Below are 19,465 nucleotides of genomic sequence, written 5' to 3' on the forward strand. Positions count from 1 at the left end.
TCTTTTGAGCACTTTTCATGACTGGGTTTTTGGCTTAGGCGATAACAAGATGCTCAGCCCTTCTCATAAGAGCCACACTTCCAAGAGAGAGCAATTCTTATTTAGGCATCACAGCAGTATTTATGCTATCAAAATCACCTGCCTGGCTGGGCAATAAAATCTGGACAGAAATATCACTGAACTTCGTCTGTACTGGGCAAAACCAACTGAGGAAAACTTTGAGTGTGGAGCTGGAGTATAGTGCAATGTTCAAGGTAGGACTGCTGGTGGGAAAATGGGAACATGGGCAAGCACAGTGGACAGCCCCCAGGCATGCAGAAGGATCCAAGCTAAGGTTTCTCTTAGTAGCTGTCATCTTTCGAGTATTAGAAAAAAATGACCCATCTTGATTTAAAATTGGTGGAGAATCCACAATAAGTCCTGGTAAATTGTTCTAATAATTACGCACAATAGTAAAAATTGATACTTTGTACTCAATTCAGTTGCACACAAGAGTGGTTAGAGCGGTCTGAGGCTCCCTAGGATAACGGAGATCTCTGCAGTGCCTGACATATTTGAAACAGTACCAGTGGGAGACCACTGGAGACTGCAAAGCACCTCAGATAGCCCCCGCCACCCCTGTATGAGCAGCTGAATTGAGCCCTTTCTACCTGTCCTGCTTCAGTTCTGGCCACCAATCCCTGTTCTGACTTTGTCCTTTATTCCCATCCTTCTTTTCTTGCATAGATATTTATAGACTGCAAACAAGTCACCCCTAAGTAATTAAAGAGAGTTCCTTGAGAAGCTTCAAGGCATAGCTGCACGTTGTGTGCTGTGCTATCTTCTCAGGAACATGGTTCCTACCAGCTTTATTTGATGTCCCATAGCTCTTACATTTGACGGGATGGTAAACAAACAACTTCACCCCTGTTACTTTACCCAGCTACTCATGATTTTATAGGTGCTATTCTACTTCAGTACAGCACCAGTATGAAATCATTATAATTCCTTATTCCTATGCCTCATTCATCCCAAGATCACAACAAGGAACATCTTGCTATTCACAAGAACCACAACAATTTCTTAAAAAATTACTAATTTCTGAGATGGGCTCCATCATCTCATTAATCTCCGATTTTTTTCCTAAATGTGTCCCTTTGCTTTTCCGTATAGAAATACACTCTTCCCATTTGCTCCCAGTTCCCATGTAGAGATGGAGGTAGCTCTGTGTCGTGAACTGTCCCCTTCATTATTTAACACTCCATAGCCCCAGTTTTAGACTCCTACACATTCAGTAGACACTGATTCTTTCTTTTTGCCCCAAACCAATGACAGAAAGAGAATAACGAACCAGTTGCCACAGGATTTCCTTTGTAAAGAGACTCAAGGATTCATTTTCACAGTGACATTCTGAGATCTGTTCAACCAGTTAAATCCACTGAATTTGCACCATGTTGATTTTATACCATTTTTTAAAAATCCACCTCCAAAATTAACCAAACAGTCTCTAAATCAGTTACATCAAGAGCTGCTCATTCTTACTGGTGAACAACAGCAAATTGATTTGACAAAGACTATTTTCTATATACATACACTCATGTGCATCAATTCCATCACCTTCCTTTAAGAAGTCATTAATCAAGTGATGTGCCTGGTACTTCTTGCCTTTAACAGTGACAGGTTGACATTCTCAGCATTAGCCAAATAATTTGCCCGGTCCTTTTAAATGATGAGCCAATATTAGCTTTCTCAGCCCTCTAAAATCTTTCTAGTGTCCCAAAATGAAAAGTCAGCATTAATGGCCCACACAGTATGTTCCTGGCACCAAGAATTCTCCCAGCCGTGAATTACTGGGACTGGCTGATCATAAAATAAAATTTATGTGGTTGTTATTTAACTAATCCTTAGTTATTAATGGAGCCTAAAAAACTCTTTCACCAGCAACTGATACCAATACACTATTTGACCTTATCCCCCAGACAAACATGGAAAAGAAATATTAATTTAATGCTCCTCTGTTTCCTTGTGGTGGTGCTAATGACAGCTACTGCCTTTATCTACTAATAGTTTTGATTATTTTTACCTTGGCTGAGTATAAATTTATGTTTTTCTACTTCCATTACTCATTCCAGAGCAGAGGTCGCCTATTCAGATGAATTAAGACCAAAAGATATTGGCCTTTATCTTACTCAGTAGGAGTGATCACTATAGGGCAACCAACCCAGAGCACCAAGCTCCATTTCAAATATGGCATTACACATCACAAACACATAAAAAGCACAAAGATGTTGCTTTATTTCAGCCCAGGTCAGCTTCTAGCTTTAAACAGGAGGGATGAAGCCCCCTGATTAAACACTCCTCCCAGCAAAGACACTATCCGATAGTACCAAGTTAGTCACACCTCACTGTCAGGTGGACTTTTGTATTGTTGCAAAAATAAAATGAGGAAGGATTAAATTTGTGGGATCAGAATGGGGATTTTTAAATACTTTTTATGAATCTTAAGGCTGAGGAGAGGCAGGAGGAACGCAGACTGCTGAGAGCTTCTACAAATACGTTTCCAAACACCTGGAGAGTGTGCTTAATCCACCTGCAAACAGTTGACTTTCTTCTGTCTCATGCCAGGCTGCTCTTTCCCCCAAAAACCAAAAATCAGGCTTCTTTCCCAGTTTTGGTAAAATCACTTCTGATACGCAGTTACTGAAGCCTGGCCACATCCTTTTTCCCCAAAAAACTCTGAAATTCCCACTTGTAACTGTCTCACTCCCAAGGTGTCTATTTAATCCCACTTTTATTAGGAGCACAGCTCCTGGTAGTTTACAGAGGTTACAAACAATGAAGCTTTTATCAAAACTTGGGCAAATCAGTTGCTAACAAGCTCTCATTCAGGAAGGGACTAGGCAGGTCCAGGCTAAAACAAACCTGAGGGGGTGAAAAAAGGGAAAAAAAAAAAAAAAAAAGGATTGGGAAGAGGGTGTTCCTCTCAACCTGGATCAGTGCCCCGGTCCACAGCCACAGAAACTCTTGTGCGAGCGCAGCAGCCAGTAAAAGCAGCCAGGAGTGGACCCAGAGCAGAGCTGCTTCTTTCAGCGATGATGTTCGCTCACAGCAGCCTAAGTGCTGGATCAACTACGGCTGGTGTTAAACTAGGATTTATTCCTCGCTCTGTGGCAGAGTCCAGAGGCTCCATCACACTCAGCACCATAAAAACATACCAGGAAAATATTTGCTATTCCAAAATGCTAACGCTCAGTCTGCAGCCTGCAGTGTTTTTATGGAGAGCGTGAACTGGAAACAAAATCAATCCAAGTCTGTTGTCGGTAGCCTGAAAATTATGGAATGAGGACACCTCCCCAGGAAATGTTGTAGGGTCTGAAAAATCACAAAATATTTGAAAACCTCTGATCTTATCGTACGGTAAGTTGGCAAAATTTGATCACCAGAACTTCAGTCCAATAGATGGCTAGATACAGGGAGGGAGGAATATACATTATTCTCCTTAGCTAAGGGATAAAAATTACTTCAACCTGTATACACGTACACAGAACACCTTTCCCAAATTTATGGCAGCGAAACATCTACTGCACACCATCAGATATTCTCTTGTTACCCCTTTTCAGGACAGATCAGAGGTTGAGTGAAGAAAGAGACTTTCTGAGAGCATATTAATAGGTGTAAAGTATCCCGTCTACGAAGGAATAGGCTTAGCTGCAAATAAGGGGGTGGTACTAGAGCTTGAATTAAATTTGAGCCATTCTTAGTCAATTCCTTCATATTCTTGAGAGTGGAGCCACAGTACTGGACCACTGAAAGAGAAAAGATAATTCTCCAGTCTTGTCCCTGAGGATGAAGAATCCATTTCTAATTTCATTGATTACTCTGGAGAAAGACATAAAAGAATTCTTCATCTGCAGATGGTATGTGGGCCATAGAGTTACTGCCTTGTCTCTTGCCGGCCCTGAGGAAAAAGTGAGACTTATATTGCAAATGCAGCCAAAACAAACCAAACCTGTGGTTCCTGCTCCACTGCAGCAATTCGGCGCCGCTGAAGGGAATCCTGGTCTCTCTCTGTTACTGGTAAAGTCAATAGCAGCCAGTATGGGCTATTAGGTCCCGATCTTCCAACACGTGCCTAGACCTCAGCATCCTTGAGAAAGGGAGAGAGAACCAGGTGGGTGCAGCTATTGGTTCCCGCTGCGAGGCTGGGTGCTCAGGTCTGAAGCCTTTTCAGGTTTCCGTGTTCAGCTGTACACATCTGAGATTCACAGCAGGAAAGTGAAGCCTGTACCTACATGTTCAGAGGAGCAGGGCCTTAGAGGCAAAGACCGTGTCTTCCTAGCAGGGGGGAAAGCGCTTGTGATGTGCACGACAAGGACAAGCACAACACCAAAGGGAATGGTGCGGCTAGCACAAGGCAGGGATGGTGACGACCTGGGTCTCCTGCAGCACTTTTCCTCGGGAAGTTCTGAAACACTTTCCAAGGCAGCTGCTTGGAGAGGTTTGCAGTTAATGGCAGCTGGCTGGCGATACGGTTCAGCCCTGACTGCCCGGTGCCATGGGCTCCTCTACCCGGCAGAGCTCCCTGCCACCCTCGTAACGCCAGTGCTAACAAATGTCCCAGCAGCTCAGAAATAACAGAGTAATTCCACAGCGTTGCTCAAGCCCAACCCCAAATCCGCTCGCAGTGATGGTCAGTAGCCTCAGACTCTTACCTTGAAACTGATTTCGGCACCTGGCTTACCAGCTTCTTGGTGCGTTTCTGAAAAGCAAACGTCTCCCAGAACCTCTCTGGAAAAAAGCAACATTTAAAAAGCTGAGAGGCAAAGTGCTGGAGCTCTTCATGCTACTCTCCTTGTGCTTTGGCAGAAGGAACAGCAACAGGTTTATACTGAGAGCTGACAATGTTTTGAGGCAACGCAGCACGCTCCTTGCAGGATAAATGCATTAAGAAAATTAAACATTTTTACAGCCGTCACACCATCAAAGCTTTATTCTCTCCACTCTTTAAATTAAGTGTTGGTTTGCATATCCGTGCCATCCCAGCTATGTAACAACCTCTCTAAAGCTATTTTTGTTTCATGTTTCTTACTATTTGGTAAAGCAAGCTGGAGTTTTCTGAGGACACGCATTTTTATTAGAGCTAATTCAGCGCTATTTTCTCACCCGTTTCCTTTGTTGGAAGCAGAGAAATCAACTAAAGAAAACTCGAAGGCAGTGTATCATGCCTCTGAGGGAAACTGCCTTCCCCGCCTCGTCATAGCCGGGCTGTTCCTCTAGATGGCTCTGCCTTTGCCCAAATACATCAAATCCCTGAAGCAAAAAAATCACAATTTCGGGCGATACCACTGATTGCTCCTCTCTCTCCTGCAACGACCTCGGGTTTTTTGAGAAAACGGATAAACATAGATTTGTTGTCATTTTAGAGAATAACATTTTCGGCTTAGCTCCTCCAACATGGTGAGAAGTTGCTTTTTAGAAATCTAGCTGCTTCTTGTCCTTTAGATGTTCTTTCTAGCTGCGATTTCCCCACAAACTACTTGCTTTAGATGCCCGCTGTCCAGACAGACTTCAAATCAGCATTTTCCAGTGAGACCCTTCTCCAAAGAGATGCAGAGCTGTTATAAATAATGAAGGCTAGGAAGCTGAGAAGGGAAAAGGCACCTTGCAAAACATAACATTTTCTCCTGCTGTTCTGTCTATCCAAATACACACGGTAAGATCTTTCCCCAAAAGATGAAAAATAAAATCAACAGCAGCAACAGTGACAGAAGCAAAAAACCCAGCTCCCCCCAAAAAAACAAAACGCCAAAACCCAAAAAACCAAACACCTCCCCTTACGAAGAAGGAAACCCAAAATCATAATTCTTTATTCCACTCACTTTTAAGTGATCCCCTGTCTCCAAACTCTGTGTCCATTTGTTTTACAACGAAATACAATGGTGAAAATCCTCCAGTTATTACACCCCTGCTTGGATCACATGAGGGACAAAAGTTTGGGATTGAAGGTAGCCCAGGAAAGCAGCCCTGGTTCAGCTTCACTGTTTTACATGTGCATTTATAACTATTTTATCGAAGCCATGAAACGCAATGACTTTTCGCAAACACTCCTCTCTCCTCAAAATCCCGGTGACAAATCAAGACGCCCGGCGCTCGCAACCCTGGGGAGAATGCTTCGCATCTCTACCTGGAAAGGGGATTTTTCAGGCGTTTTTACCAGCAGAAAACCGAATAACAATCCCGTTTAAAACCCGGGGATTTACATCTTCTAAACGACTGACAAAGCCTCTCTAAATTCTCCCTCACCGTTGACTGTAATTTTCTTGTAATATCTTTGGGTCCAATTGTGTGCTTTGCCCCGGACGAGAAGGATGTGCTGGAGCTGGTCCCCGTAATAAACCCCGGGGTGTTGGGATCGTTTATGAATACCGAGAGCTTTTTCTCGCCAAAAGGATGCGTTTTCCCTCAAGCTTCCCCCGAAGCACGAAGGCGAAAATCAACTTTTACTCATTAAATCGCGCCCCGCCACTGCCAGCCCTTTCCTCCCGCAGTACGGGCGAACACGCCGATGTTGTTTGTTTGTTTAATTTCGGACAATTCCTTATCCAAAGCTAATTAACTGCGATCTCAGCCCCGGCTGTTGTGAGACGGCCGGCAAAATTACACATAAATAACAAGAGTTTAAGTGAATTTCACCCTTCGCGTTCCCGTCGGGGCAACCGCAGCGATGCTAATCTCCCCCCGACCTCCATTCGGGGCCGGTTTCGGGGCCGAAGGGATCAGGGACGATCGCAGCCGTGGGAAAGGGGGATCGGATCCCTGAGCGCCGGGGAAGGGGCGGCCGGGCAGGGCCGGGGCAGCGCGGAGGGACCCCCGGGACGGGGTCGGGGAAAGGGGGGGGGGGGGGGCACACACAGGGGGGCCGGCGGGGGGCAGGTTCGGGGCTGCTGCCCCCGCAGCGCCGGCAGCCAAATCCCCGGCGCCTCCCGCAGCTCCCCCCGCCGGTCCCTCCCCCATCGCCGTTTTTGGGGCCCGGCCTTGCCCCCCTCCGCCTCCCGCCCCGGCGCGGAGCCGCGCTACTGGCTGCTCCCTGCGCGCCGCCGCCGCCCGCCCAGCCCCGGCCGCGGGCGGGGAGAGCGGGCGCACGGCAGCGCCTATAAGGGCACGGCGCCGCAGCCCCCCGGGATTTTTTGGTCTGGGGCCACCGGGGCCGCGGGGGGGGGGGGGGCGGCTGGCTGGCTGGCTGGCTGGCTGGCTGGCTGGCTGTCCGTCCGCCGGCGGAGGACGGGAGCGGGGGGGAGCGCCGGCCGCCCTGCATGGCCAGGGATTATGAGCGCCGGTGAGTTGCAGCAGGCGCAGCCCAGAGCCTCGGCGCCGGCGGCCGCCCCCGCGCCCCCGCAGCCCCGCAGCGCCCAGGAAGCCCCCGACATGGCGGTGTACTGCAGCGAGAACTTCAGCGTCTACCCCCAGCCCAGCCTCCACCCGCCCGGCGCCGCGGCCGCCGCCGCCGCGGCCGCCGCCGCCGCCGCGGCCGCCGCCGCCTCCTCGGGGCAGCGGGCGGGCGGGTACGCGCTGGGGGACTACGGGGCGCCCGCCAACGCCGGCTACCTGTGGGGCATGAACAGCCCCGCGCCCTACCTGCAGGGCCCGCCCGGCTCCGCCGCCGCCGCCGCCGCCGCTCCGTTCCTGCCGCCGGCCTCGTACGGCTGCTCGCGGGGCGGGCAGCTGGTGGGGTCCCCCTCGGCGCCCGGGTCGCCGTCGGCGGGCGGCGCGGAGCTGAGCTGGCTGAGCCTGGCCAGCCAGGAGGAGCTGCTGAAGCTGGTGCGGCCGCCCTACTCCTACTCGGCGCTGATCGCCATGGCCATCCAGAGCGCCCCGGAGAGGAAGCTCACCCTCAGCCACATCTACCAGTACGTGGCCGAGAACTTCCCCTTCTACAAGCGCAGCAAGGCGGGATGGCAGAACAGCATCCGCCACAACCTCAGCCTCAACGACTGCTTCCGCAAGGTGCCCCGCGACGAGGACGACCCCGGTGAGGCCGCCGCGCCGGGCGGGAGGCTGGGCTGGGCCGGGGGCACCCCCGAGGGGAGAGCGGGCGGCAGCCGCCCCCTTGTCCGGCGGGGGCCCCGTCCCCTCTGGCCGGGCGCTGTGAGGAGACCGGGGCCCTCGTGTCCTCTCGCGGCCGGTGACGCGAGGAGACCGGACTCACTTGTCGCCTTAAGGCCGGTGACATGAGGAGACCGGGCTCTCTTGTCCCGCCGGGGCCGCATCTGTGGGGAGAGCGGGCTCCCTTGTCGCTTCAGGACCGGTGACATGAGGAGAGCGGGCTCCCTTGTCCCCTCAGGGCCACCAGCGACATGAGACCGGGCTCCCTTGTCCCCTCAGGCCGGTCGCTGTGAGGTGACCGTCCCCCTTCGCCCCCCTCGGGCCCGGCGCTGCCCCCGCGGAAGGGGCAGGCGAGGGGCGGCTGGTCCCAGCCCTCGCCCCCTCCCCGAGCTGCCCGGCTGGGCCGAGGCCGGCGGTGCGGGTTGTGCGAGGCCCGGCTCCTCCGGCCGCCATTCACGGCTCCCCCCGCTCGCTGCCCGCCGCTCGCCGGGCCTGCCCCGGGGCACACAGCCGGTGCCCGGCGGAGGGGCGGCCGGGCGGGGAGGGGACGTGCCGGTGTGGAGCCTCGGGGGGCGCGGTGTGGGGTCACCGCTCCCGCCAGGCCCGGGCACGGGCAGGAGGCGTGTGGGGACAGCTGGTGCCACCGCCACCCCCTCGTCCCCTCGGTGTCCGCGGGGCGCCAGCCCGCCTGCCCACCAGCTTTTCTGAGAAGCCGGTGCCGAGGTGGGCGCAGGCAGAGCGAGGGGAGCCCCGCGTCGCATCCCCTTGGGCCAGGTCTGAGGTGGAGGTGCGGAGCCTCCAGGGAGGTTTACGCTCTGTGGCGGGGAGGTTCTCCTCCGCCCTGCGGCACTAAGCTTCACTTGGGCATCAGAGGGGCGGTGGTGATGGTGTCCTGGAGCTGGGTTTTGGATCCTTGTACTGGACAGCAGAGGAGGCACAAGTGTAGGAGAGATGTGGGTTCTGCGCCACTCGGACGGGACGTGGATATTGCTTATCTGCCCACGGTGGGGCTCGCTGCCTCAGAAGCTGACTTTCTCTCTTGTTTCTCCTGTTTTCCACCAGGGAAGGGGAACTACTGGACCTTAGATCCCAACTGTGAGAAGATGTTTGACAACGGGAACTTCCGTCGCAAACGCAAGCGGCGCTCTGAGCCCAACGCCCCTGCGACCGCCTCTGCGGCCTCCTCTCTAGGGGGCCTGAAGGCTGAGGAAGAGCGACCCATCCCAGCCGCCGGCAAACCCTGTGGAAACAGCCCACCCCCAGAGCTAGACCCCTCGCCTTCTGCCAGGGACCATCCAAAAAGCTCCTCTCCCTCCGGTATAATTTCATCCACGCCTAGCTGCCTCAGCACCTTCTTCAGTGGCATGAGCTCCCTGAGCAGCGGAGGCAGCCGGCTGACGGGGGGTCTCGGCAGTGACCTGCATCACAGGAACTTCTCTGCTGGACAGCTGAGCAGTGGCACTTTCACCCCTTCCAGCAGCAATTCTCAGGAGGTGCCTTCACCAGACCAACTGCAGCGGGTTGCGGGACCTTCCCCCGCCTACTACAGCTCCTTCCATCCCAGCAGCAGCAGCCAGGGAGCCCAGTACAACCACTACTACAACTTCACGGTTAACAGCCTCATCTACACCCGGGATGGAACGGAGGTGTAGGATGCTGGGGCAGTCAGCCGGCACGCGCTGCAAAGGGAATGGGAGTTGCAGGTGTATCTGGCAGCACGGAGGACCATATGCTTTTGCAAACATCATTTCAATGTGGACACTTCCCAGGAGTTCTTCCAGGAAGAAGATCTTCTCACCTTTCAAAATAAGAACACACCAGCAGAAGGCAGATGCAAAGTCTTTTCCCCATCCTGGAAAATGTTAGGTGGTTTAGATGGCTTGCCATATAAATTCTGCAGGCGAAAGCGAACTCAATGTTTTCAGAGGTTTCTAATCCTGAATGTAGAATAAGGAGTTTAAAAACTATAACCATAAAGCGGTATCAGCAGGAGCCAAGTGTAGACATCCAGTGAGTCTTAGAAGAGAACAGGAAAAATAAATGAAGAGATTTCTTATGAAGTGCCTTGTACAATGTATTAAAAAAACTCTTCTGCCAGCAGTTGCCTCTGTAATCCCCTGCTTTCTGCCCTGATCCTGCAATATGCAATGCACGGGGGGGATACTCGGGGTAAACACCCACCCAGAACCTCCTCAAAACCCACAGAGGTTCATCTGGTCTTCCTCTGTTTGGCATATTGTACAGCCAGGGCCGTGTCTTGTAAAACAATCTTTTTCCCTGAGCTTAGTACCAAAGATAACTCTAGCCATGCAGCTTTAGCACGAGAATAAACACTGGGGTATTTTTATACATATTTGTACGTAATGTAACTCTTCTGTACATATGTTTCTATGTGGTTTTATATTTGTAAATTATGCTCTGGAGCTGTACTTATTTATAATGTGTTTTAAACTTTGTTAAAGTTTATTTTACTTCGTTTCCCCTTCTTTTTTGTTGTTTTTTTGTTTTGTTTTGTTTTGAATTTTTGGTTGGTTTTGTTTTTGTTCGTTAGTGTATTAATGAAACTTTTCAGGCTGAACAGCTGTTGGGAATAAAATGCTAACAATTGTTAGATTTTTGCCTGGTTGTTCCTCGGTATGTTTGAGGTATTTTAAAACTCTGTGGGAGACAGGTTTTGCTTTCACGTGGTTTGGGATAAAAGGTGCAAAGGTTTATAAACAATTTCATCTGCACAGTAAGACAGAAGAAAACTTCTCTGGGCCCTTAGACGCATCTGAGCTGACTTGCTCAGCCTCATAGTCTCACTGTGCAGAGCGGGCACGCTGGGCTTCTTTGTTTGTTTGGTTTTGTCAGCGGTCTGAATTACAACTTCTTTTTTCAGCCTGGTTTAGTAAAAAAAATAAAAGCTTGCAAAAGTAAAAGAAGCGGGGCTGGTTCCAGTGTGATGCTAGCTAGCGGGAGGTACAAAGTCTGAGCTCATCTGTTGGCTCCATCCGTTTTGCAAATCAGTTTTTCGAGTAGGATTGCACCTGCTTAACATGGCAGGCTAGCTGAGAAGTGGGACCTGAATCCATCCTAGAGCAGCCATCATGCAAAACGATCAACTCCCAATTCTTGCCGTTGGCATAAGCTGTTTGTTGGGCTGGCATAAGCTGTTTGTTGGGCGCTGTGTGCTGTGTGCGGGTAGAGCATGAATATAAATGTCCTCATGAGGAATGTAGCATCAGTAATGAAGTTAAGCATGAAATTGCTGCTAGTTAACATATATGCATCTGGCGTGATGTAAGGCCATCCCTGCAGGCTATTCGGAAAACAAAATTGTTGGCAGTGGCACGCAGGGCCTCTTCACTGCCTACCTGCGTAACATACAGGGTGGTGATGCAAGACAAACCACTGGCCTGATCCAAAATATAATGAAGCCATGACGAAACGTCAGATGACTTCCATGTGCTTGGGATCGGGACCAAGTACTTGCCCCAGCACCAGCCAACCGCCATTTGTGCAATAGCCGAGACCAGTGGGCGGGTGGCAACTCCTGCCTTATCCCCCTCTCGCTCACCCCTTCCCAGCACAGATACCATCTTCCTGGCTTTAGGGGTAATTCCTCATGTCTTGATTTTTAATTGCGTCTCGGGTGATGCAGTGGTAGTGATAATGGGAGGGAAAGGGCAGACTGCCACTAGCAGAAAGACGAGGTGGTCAGTCTTGTCCTGTTCCAGTTGAATCGCACCAGATGTGGAATAGCTTTATCTGGATTTTGGACTGCTGAGTTTGATCTAGAAGCAGTGGAGGGATTCCCAACACCTTCAAAAGATTTAGAGCAGGTCCTTATTTAAACCAGGAGCTGCTTACTCCCGTATCTAAGTGACCGTTGCACCCTTTCCCTGCTCCACCAGCCTGTTGTCAGACCTTAGCAAGCCCATGCGCGACACACACACGTGTGCAGCTCACGTTCTTCCACCCAGATGTGTTTCAGGATTTACCCTCTGCCATTTCCATCAGCGGCATGCTTCTGCAGACCGTACCCATAAAAGTTTGCTCCTGAGGATCCCGAATCAGTGGCAAGGTTGTGTTGCTGTGCAGTCTGCCTCTGGCAGTATGTCCTCAGCAAATACCCCATGGCTCAACAGACCTTCGTGCCACATCGGTTGGGTGGTGGCATAGCCAGAACCTGCCAGAGCAGAGTCAGGGAAGGACTGTCCCACCGCAGTGCTCCAGCCCTGCTCCTGAGGGGAAGGGTGGGCTCTAGGAAGGTCTGACTGTCCCCAGTGCACCTTTCCTGCCGTTAGCACCAAATCCTGCTCCCTCCAGGGAAAGCGAGCCCTTAGCTGGAGCCAGGGGCTGCGGCCCCTCCTGTGGACACACCACCCCTAAGGCTGGCGGACTCATGATAAAGCAACCTGCCCACAAGGGACACTTGAGAGTAGATTTCAGCAAATAGACACCTAGTCTGCAGAGAGGAGCCAAGTAAATGACCTAATGGCAGCCTTTTAGGTTTCCTTTTGTCATTAAAAGAGACTTCTTTTAGCAGATCTTGGGAGAGGGAGGGCAAGAGGATTGAGTTTAATGGAAGGCACTTAAAGGCAGCAGGGCTATTGTCATGGGTTTTGGGGATTTACTGGGATTCCCTCATTGAAGGAGGGGGAAGACAAAGGCAATTAGCCTGCTGGTCCCACCCTGAGAGTCCCCACTCTCCTTTAAATGCCAAGGCCATGCCTGGGATGGGCAGTTCTCCATGACAATGAGCCTCTTCCCAGCCTGTGCCAAGTGATAGTCCAGCAACGCAGGGCATAGCTGGCTCCCAGGGAAGTCAGCAGAGAAATACGCTTCTCCTGGAGAGAGGCTCAAACTTCAGGCCTCCATCCTTTCTGCTCTGGCAGCCACAGGAATCACCCTGTGAAATAACTTCTGGCTTTGAGGGAGCAGTGATCTCATGGAGGGTCCCAGCTGCTGGACACTAAAACTAAGCTTCTCAGGAAATCTTATCTTTGCTTGGTTTCTCCGCTCTTTTGAAGCATCTAGAAAGATGCCACCTCAACTGGGCAAGAGTGATGCAGCGCAGCGGTACTCAATGTGAAACCATGGTCATGCTGATGACTGCAAGCACAACTGCCAGATCCCTCTGCCCTGTGCTGCCTGTACCTTCCGACACTCCCAGCCAGGGACTGTGGCTCTTCCAGCACACACAACTACTAAAAAAGGCAGTTCCTGCTTGAAAAGAAGTACAGTCCAAATGTATTTCAAGAGACGCGCTGGATCGGTAACACAGATGCTTGCTGGCTCCTACGTGTGGCACTTCTCCAGCACGGGGTCGTTTAACTTTGCTCAGCACTGGCCTTATCGACGTGCCAGCAAAGGTTCAGGCAGGCACCCACTGCAGGTCTGCACTTGAGCTACTCCACATTACAAAGGCTCTGCCAGTACAGCTGGATCAGCCCAGTCCCCTAGAGGAGACCCAGCTCCCATCAACAAAGGAAACTCTTGTGCCAGTAAAGTTAAACCCCCCACCCCCAGCAATACCGAGTCTATTGCAGGGCGGTGGGAGGGGATTCAAGAGGCAGAACACAGCCATCCGCGCTGGGTTTCATCGCTCGCCAACTCTTTTGGAAATAGGGCTTCAATTACTGCCACTGGCCATGGACTGTGGTTTGCATCTCCTGTGAAGGAGGAGGCTTTTGATTTGCCCTGTCGCTCACAAAGTCCGTGAAAGTTGGGCACAATACATTACGCCTGTATGGAAGGTTTTATTGCCTTTTTTATACTGCTTGATGGTGATTTTCCCCTGAAATCTTTAGGAACAGTTCAAAAGAAGTAGTAGCACTCAAGGAAACTACAGATAATCCTGCCCTTGCCTTCTCTGTATTTCTAGCAATGGAAAATCTTCATCAGGCTTCTTGAGATAAGGCCCCACAAGCCCTGCAGGTCTCACCCAATTTTGAGTGTGATGTACCTAAATTCCACTCTGCTCATTCATGAAAGGTAGTCTTGTCAGTCTTGTTCTGATAGCACACAAAATAAGAGGGACAAAGCCTCATTTTGCAGCTTGATCCAAGAGAGTCAAGATGAGAATCAGGCCAGGCTGATAGTACATGGATGGCTGATGGTACATGGAACTGTGCAAGGTGGAGATTGCAATTGTTGGGAAATTATTGTTTCTCCTTAGGCTTTGGGAAAAAAACAAACAAACAAACAAACAAAAAAGACTAGTTTTATTGTCCTGTTAGAAAATCTCTCCAAAACAGATTTTGGTTCCCAATGATTTTTTTTTTTTTTCTCTGATTGTTGAAAGAAGAAAAACATGGGTTTAGGTTTTTCTCTCTTTTTGGCAAAAATCTCCATCAAGCTGATCTCTCCCCCTCAACATTTTCTATTAAAAAGAAGGTTGATGGAATGTTTTTGACCAAATTACTGAGTGCAATATTCACTGGGTAAGGTGACGAGAATTTGCCCCTCAAGGAATAACTGAAGTGTAATGTAAAACATCAAAGGTGTTATTTTTTTTTTTACCTTATACCTGAGCTATCTCTGAATCATATCAAATAATCTTCTCGTTTCATAACACCATACAATGCAGGCTAAAAGTGTATGTGATCTGCTTTGTGTACTGCTGAATGGATGATTAAATTGTCTAACCTGAGGGATATTCATCCAGGGCCTGCCCCAAACACAGTGAAGTCAGGGGAAAGACTCCCACTGACTTCAGAGGGCTTTGGAGCAGACCCATAATCAGCCAGGCTCTAATATACTTCAGGTGGTGTCTACGAGACTGCCTGGGGACACGTAAAAGGAACTAAAGATTGCACATTTGTGAATTAAACATCGTAGGCCTGATCCAGGCAATTGGCTGCCGTAGGAGAGCAGAAGGCGTCTCCCCCATCCGCCTGGGCTCCTCGGATCATTTTCCCTTTCCTGCAGTCCATTGTGTCTGGGATTTATTGACAAAGCAAAGCTCTCGCCATGCAGCAGGTCCACGTTTGCAATAAACAGTGACAAATCAGGTCAGGACCAATGGTTAATCTGCCCTTGGACTCTTCAGGTGGTGCTGATTTTATATCTAATTAAAATAAATAGCGGCGCTGAGCTGTGCCATTTCCCTCCCAGGTTGGTTCGGAGGGTGGCGGAACCCACACCTTACCCTACCACTTTGGGGCCACCACAAATACCAATCCTGAAACACACAGGGTTAGTGCCTCAGCTCCAAGAAAGTGGAGGGAGTCAAAGCTAACACGTAGCAGAACCAGGCTTGGACTTCCCTCAGCAAGTAGCAGAACCAGGCTTGGACTTCCCTCAGCAAAGTGAATGATACTCAAATGGGGCCAAAGTATATTGTATGTGGGGGTAATGATATTTACACCCGTGTAAGTGTTCTTCTCGTCTAGACAATGGACATCTAGTGAAGCTGCCAGGCATCAGGTTCAAAGCAGACCCGAGGAGGTGGAGGTGCAATACTGGTGGTGGAGATGCCCTGGGGATCTCCTGGCTTCAGGAGGATGGAAGCTTGTATGGAGGCAGGACAGGTTCATAGAAAGGAAAGCCAGCAGAGTGTAGGAAATGGAAAGACCCCATCTTTAGGTAAAAAGTTCCTGAACTGCAAAGTGTCAGAGCATGAGAATATATTTTGGGGAAGTACCACTGTATGGGATAGTCTTCCCTAGGCAACCACCTTTTGGCACTGTGAGGCAGGACAGTGAGTTTGACAGTCTGATCCAACAGGGCCGTTTTATGTTTCTATATTTGTAATAGTGCAGTTGAAAGCGTCATTTCAAGTTTCCATCTTAGTACAGGCTGATGCCGAGCTCTGGCCAATCCTATTGATTTCACAGAATCATTCAGGTTGGAAAAGACCCTTGGGATCATTGAGTCCAACCATCAGCCCGACTCTACAAAGTTCTCCCCTACACCACATCCCCCAACATCTCATCTAAATGTCCCCTAAACACATTCAGGGATGGTGACTCCACCCCCTCCCTGGGCAGCCTATTCTACTCTCTGACCACTCTTTCTGTGAAAAATTTTTTCCTAATGTCCAATCTGACCCTCCCCTGTTGGAGTTTAAAGCCATTTCCCCTTGTTCTGTCACTGATCACCCGTGAGAAGAGACCAGCACCAGCCTCTCTGCAATGTCCTTTCAGGGGCTGCAGAGAGTGATGAGGTCTCCCCTCAGCCTTCTCCTCCTCACACTGAACACTCCCAGCTCCTTCAATCTCTCCTCACAGGATCTGTTCTCCAGGCCCTTCACCAGCTTTGTTGCCCTCCTCTGCCCTCGCTCCAGCACCTCGATATCTCTCTCGTATTGAGGTGCCCAAAACTGGACACACACTCCAGGTGTGGCCTCACCAGTGCAGAGTACAGGAGCACCAAAGACAGCTTGCTGTAGCAGTTCTCACCCTAGAAAATCCCTGGCTAAGTTAGGACAGACAAGTTGCTCTCTGCAGGTGCCTATTTCTCTGTATCCAATGCAGAGGAAGCCTGGAGAGCTGATTTAGGCCAAGCTTTTAGACCTCCCTGAGGGCAGGATTGCATGGGTATCTGCAGATATAGGGTATCTCTTATGTGTGGTCTTGTATCCGGTTACAAATAGTACCATGGCCACCAGATATGGAAGAGTCCAAGGAGGTTTCAAAGCAAGACACAGGCCTAACCCATGGATGAGCCTACTTTGTCATGGAAGCAGTATAGGAGAAGAAAACCCCTGCATAGCATTTCCTTCTCCTACGCAGCAGCATCTCAGCCTTTCTTTGGTTCATTCAGTTCTGGGGAGAACCAGGGAATTTCTCTGAGGTGGGACAAGAAGGTTTGATGAGCTTTTTTACTCATTTTATTCTTCATCATGCACTGCCCTAATCAGTGTAGGCATCTTCCAGCAGTGCAACATGATCAATATGTCATGTGCGTTCTCTCTTTCCTGCTGCAGGAACTGCTTATGAAGTGTAAAGCTTTTGGTTTTGCAGGGAAATATTGTTTCCTACATGTCCAGGCTGCTCTGCATTTCTTGTAGAAAAAGCTGTTTGTGAAGGGCAGCCTGGCTGGAGATGGCAGGAGGCAAGATTTGTGGTGCACCAGGATTTGCAGCTCCACTGCACCCTAAGCTGTTCCCAGTAGCTGGGGTGGCAGTTTTAAAATTGTGAGGCCAAATCATTATCTGATCAGTAGCATCAAAACCGTCAGATGTCTCAGTGACGGAAGTTTGGACAACCTTTGGTGGGCAACAGGAGAGCAATAGAGCAATAGCCAGACACCCTGGCCTTGCGCTGGTGAAGCTTCATTAGGGCCCTTCATTAGACCAGAGCTCATCTTCAAGTTCAGGGAAATGGATTTACATCCCAGTGAAGGCAACATGAGTTTGTGGCTTTTCCACAAGTTAGCAAGTGAAAATAAACCATAGCCTCTCCAGACAGAGATCTCAGCTCACAAGAAAGGCAGGGATCACTCTGACCCTGCTTGCATGTAAACCCCTCTGAGCTAATGGAGAGCAGCTGGGTTTGGAAGCCAAGGCTGTGTGTGCCCAAATGTGAATATATGTTGTCAAAAGATAATAAGAACTGTCATATTTTGGTGGAGAAAAAAATTACTGTCTTCCTCTTCAACATTTGCAGTTTATCCTTGGCAGGACAGCAGGGAAGCAGACCTGACAAGAAACCAAGGAGACCCTTCAAAGAATCAGAGAATGTTCATAATTGAACAAGGGATTGTATTTACTTTCCTTGTCCCTGGCAGGGAATATGTGAGCAGTGGGAAGACTAGACCAATGAGCATGTCATGAATGTTAAGGTTATTTATCATAGCACTGAATGCTGTTTCTTTCCAGACAGCAGCTGCTTGTCGCAGTGTGAAACATCATCCCCTACCCTGGAAAGGTAACAATCTAAAGAGATAAGTATGACCGAGGAAGTGTTACTGGCCCCATTTTACTGCAAGGGGTCAAGGAACATCATGGGAAGGTGATTTGCTAAGGGTCACACAGTGCTATAGCAGAGATAGGTGTCAAATCCATACTTTCCAATGCCTCCGTCACAGAACTGTCCTTTCCCTGCCAAGTCAGCCTGAAATGCTCTGGCATGGCTCTAAAATTGTCCTTCCTTGGTGCTGCTACAGGAAAGCACAATGGATCATATAATTCCTTGCCTAAATCTTACCTATAGCTGCTTTACATAGGGGCATGGGTGCTGTTGGGGGAACATTGCGCCTGCCTGGGGAATGAAAGCAGCATTCAGTCTTCCTCCCTCTAAACCCCACAACTCACCTGCACAGCCAGAGACTGGTTCTCTCCCAAGGGATTTTCACAGTGTGCAAGACCTGTTCTTAACCACAGAACACCTGAAAATGTGCTAGGCCTGCCAGAAATAATGCCAGCAGCTGGAAGCTGCAGTGACCAGAAACTTGTGAGCCGTTTCCACGCATTACAGATCTGCTCAGCTTTTGGAGTAGCAATATTTAGTTTGAATGCCACAATCTTAGAAGAAAGGGTTAAAATGTGTTCTGAGCTGAATCCTGCTCTGGAGATCTGATAATCTAATTACAGCAGTTCAGGTCCCTTCTCTACCCCCAGTGCAATCATGTTTCCATCCAGGAGCGATACCAATCTGATTCCACCCAGTTTGAGCTCTCTCCAAGCAGCAGCTTTGCTCCCCACGTAACACGTGCTCCTTGCACTTGTGCACCTCCACAGAGTTGCTGCAATGCACTGAGAGCATCTGCTCTCCCCGTTCCCAGGGGTGGAGGGAGTTTTTTCCCCCGTTTTTTGGTGGACAGATGAGCTCCTGACCTGTAGTTTGATGAAATGCTTTGGATGTAGGAATGCTGCTTTCCCCTTGCCACTGGCAATCTGTTTCCACTAGGAGAAAGTGATGCTCAGTGGCTCTGCGGGGAGGATGATGGAAGCAGGAGGAGGGATGACTTCTGAACTGACCTGAGAAGTGGCCTTTGCCTGGCCAAGCCACTGCGACTAGATCCTCAGCTATTAAGCAGTGTTGGTTCAATAAGTCTAGGAAAACATGTCAATTTGCAGCAGAGGAATTGCCCTAGCTCACTTCATGTCAGACATTTCACTGCGTGACTCATTCCCTAGGCTCCTCTGACTGTACAGAGCATATTTCCCCTGCTTCTTACAGAACTTGGACACCTCGCTCACTTATAGACACCCACCTGCAGACATGTACGATTCAGTGTCTTACCTGCAAGCTGCATCCTGCCCTCCCTGCCCACCTACATGTCTGGCTCTCAGATCCTCACCAAAACTTCTCAACTCTTTCTAAGAGTGGGATTAGTTTCATCCAGCACAGATGTCTACATCTGAGCTAATCACCCTTGTCTCCCTTTTGAGCTGGAGTAATTGGTGCGATACACCTGCTTTGGTTTGTTTTTTGTTGTTTGGTTGTTGGGT

General features: G+C 49.8%; 1 protein-coding gene across 1 annotated transcript; it reads left to right on the forward strand.

The window, feature by feature from the left end:
• Positions 1-7,217: 7,217 nt before the first annotated feature.
• On the forward strand, positions 7,218-10,832 carry FOXI3 (forkhead box I3). The gene is made up of 2 exons (XM_074903711.1): positions 7,218-8,008; positions 9,145-10,832. The coding sequence occupies exons 1-2, from the start codon at positions 7,306-7,308 to the stop codon at positions 9,732-9,734; spliced, it is 1,293 nt and encodes a 430-aa protein (XP_074759812.1). The 5' UTR covers positions 7,218-7,305; the 3' UTR covers positions 9,735-10,832.
• Positions 10,833-19,465: the final 8,633 nt, after the last annotated feature.

The sequence above is a fragment of the Athene noctua genome, chromosome 4 (genome assembly GCF_965140245.1).
Source record: "Athene noctua chromosome 4, bAthNoc1.hap1.1, whole genome shotgun sequence".
Lineage (NCBI taxonomy): Eukaryota > Metazoa > Chordata > Aves > Strigiformes > Strigidae > Athene > Athene noctua.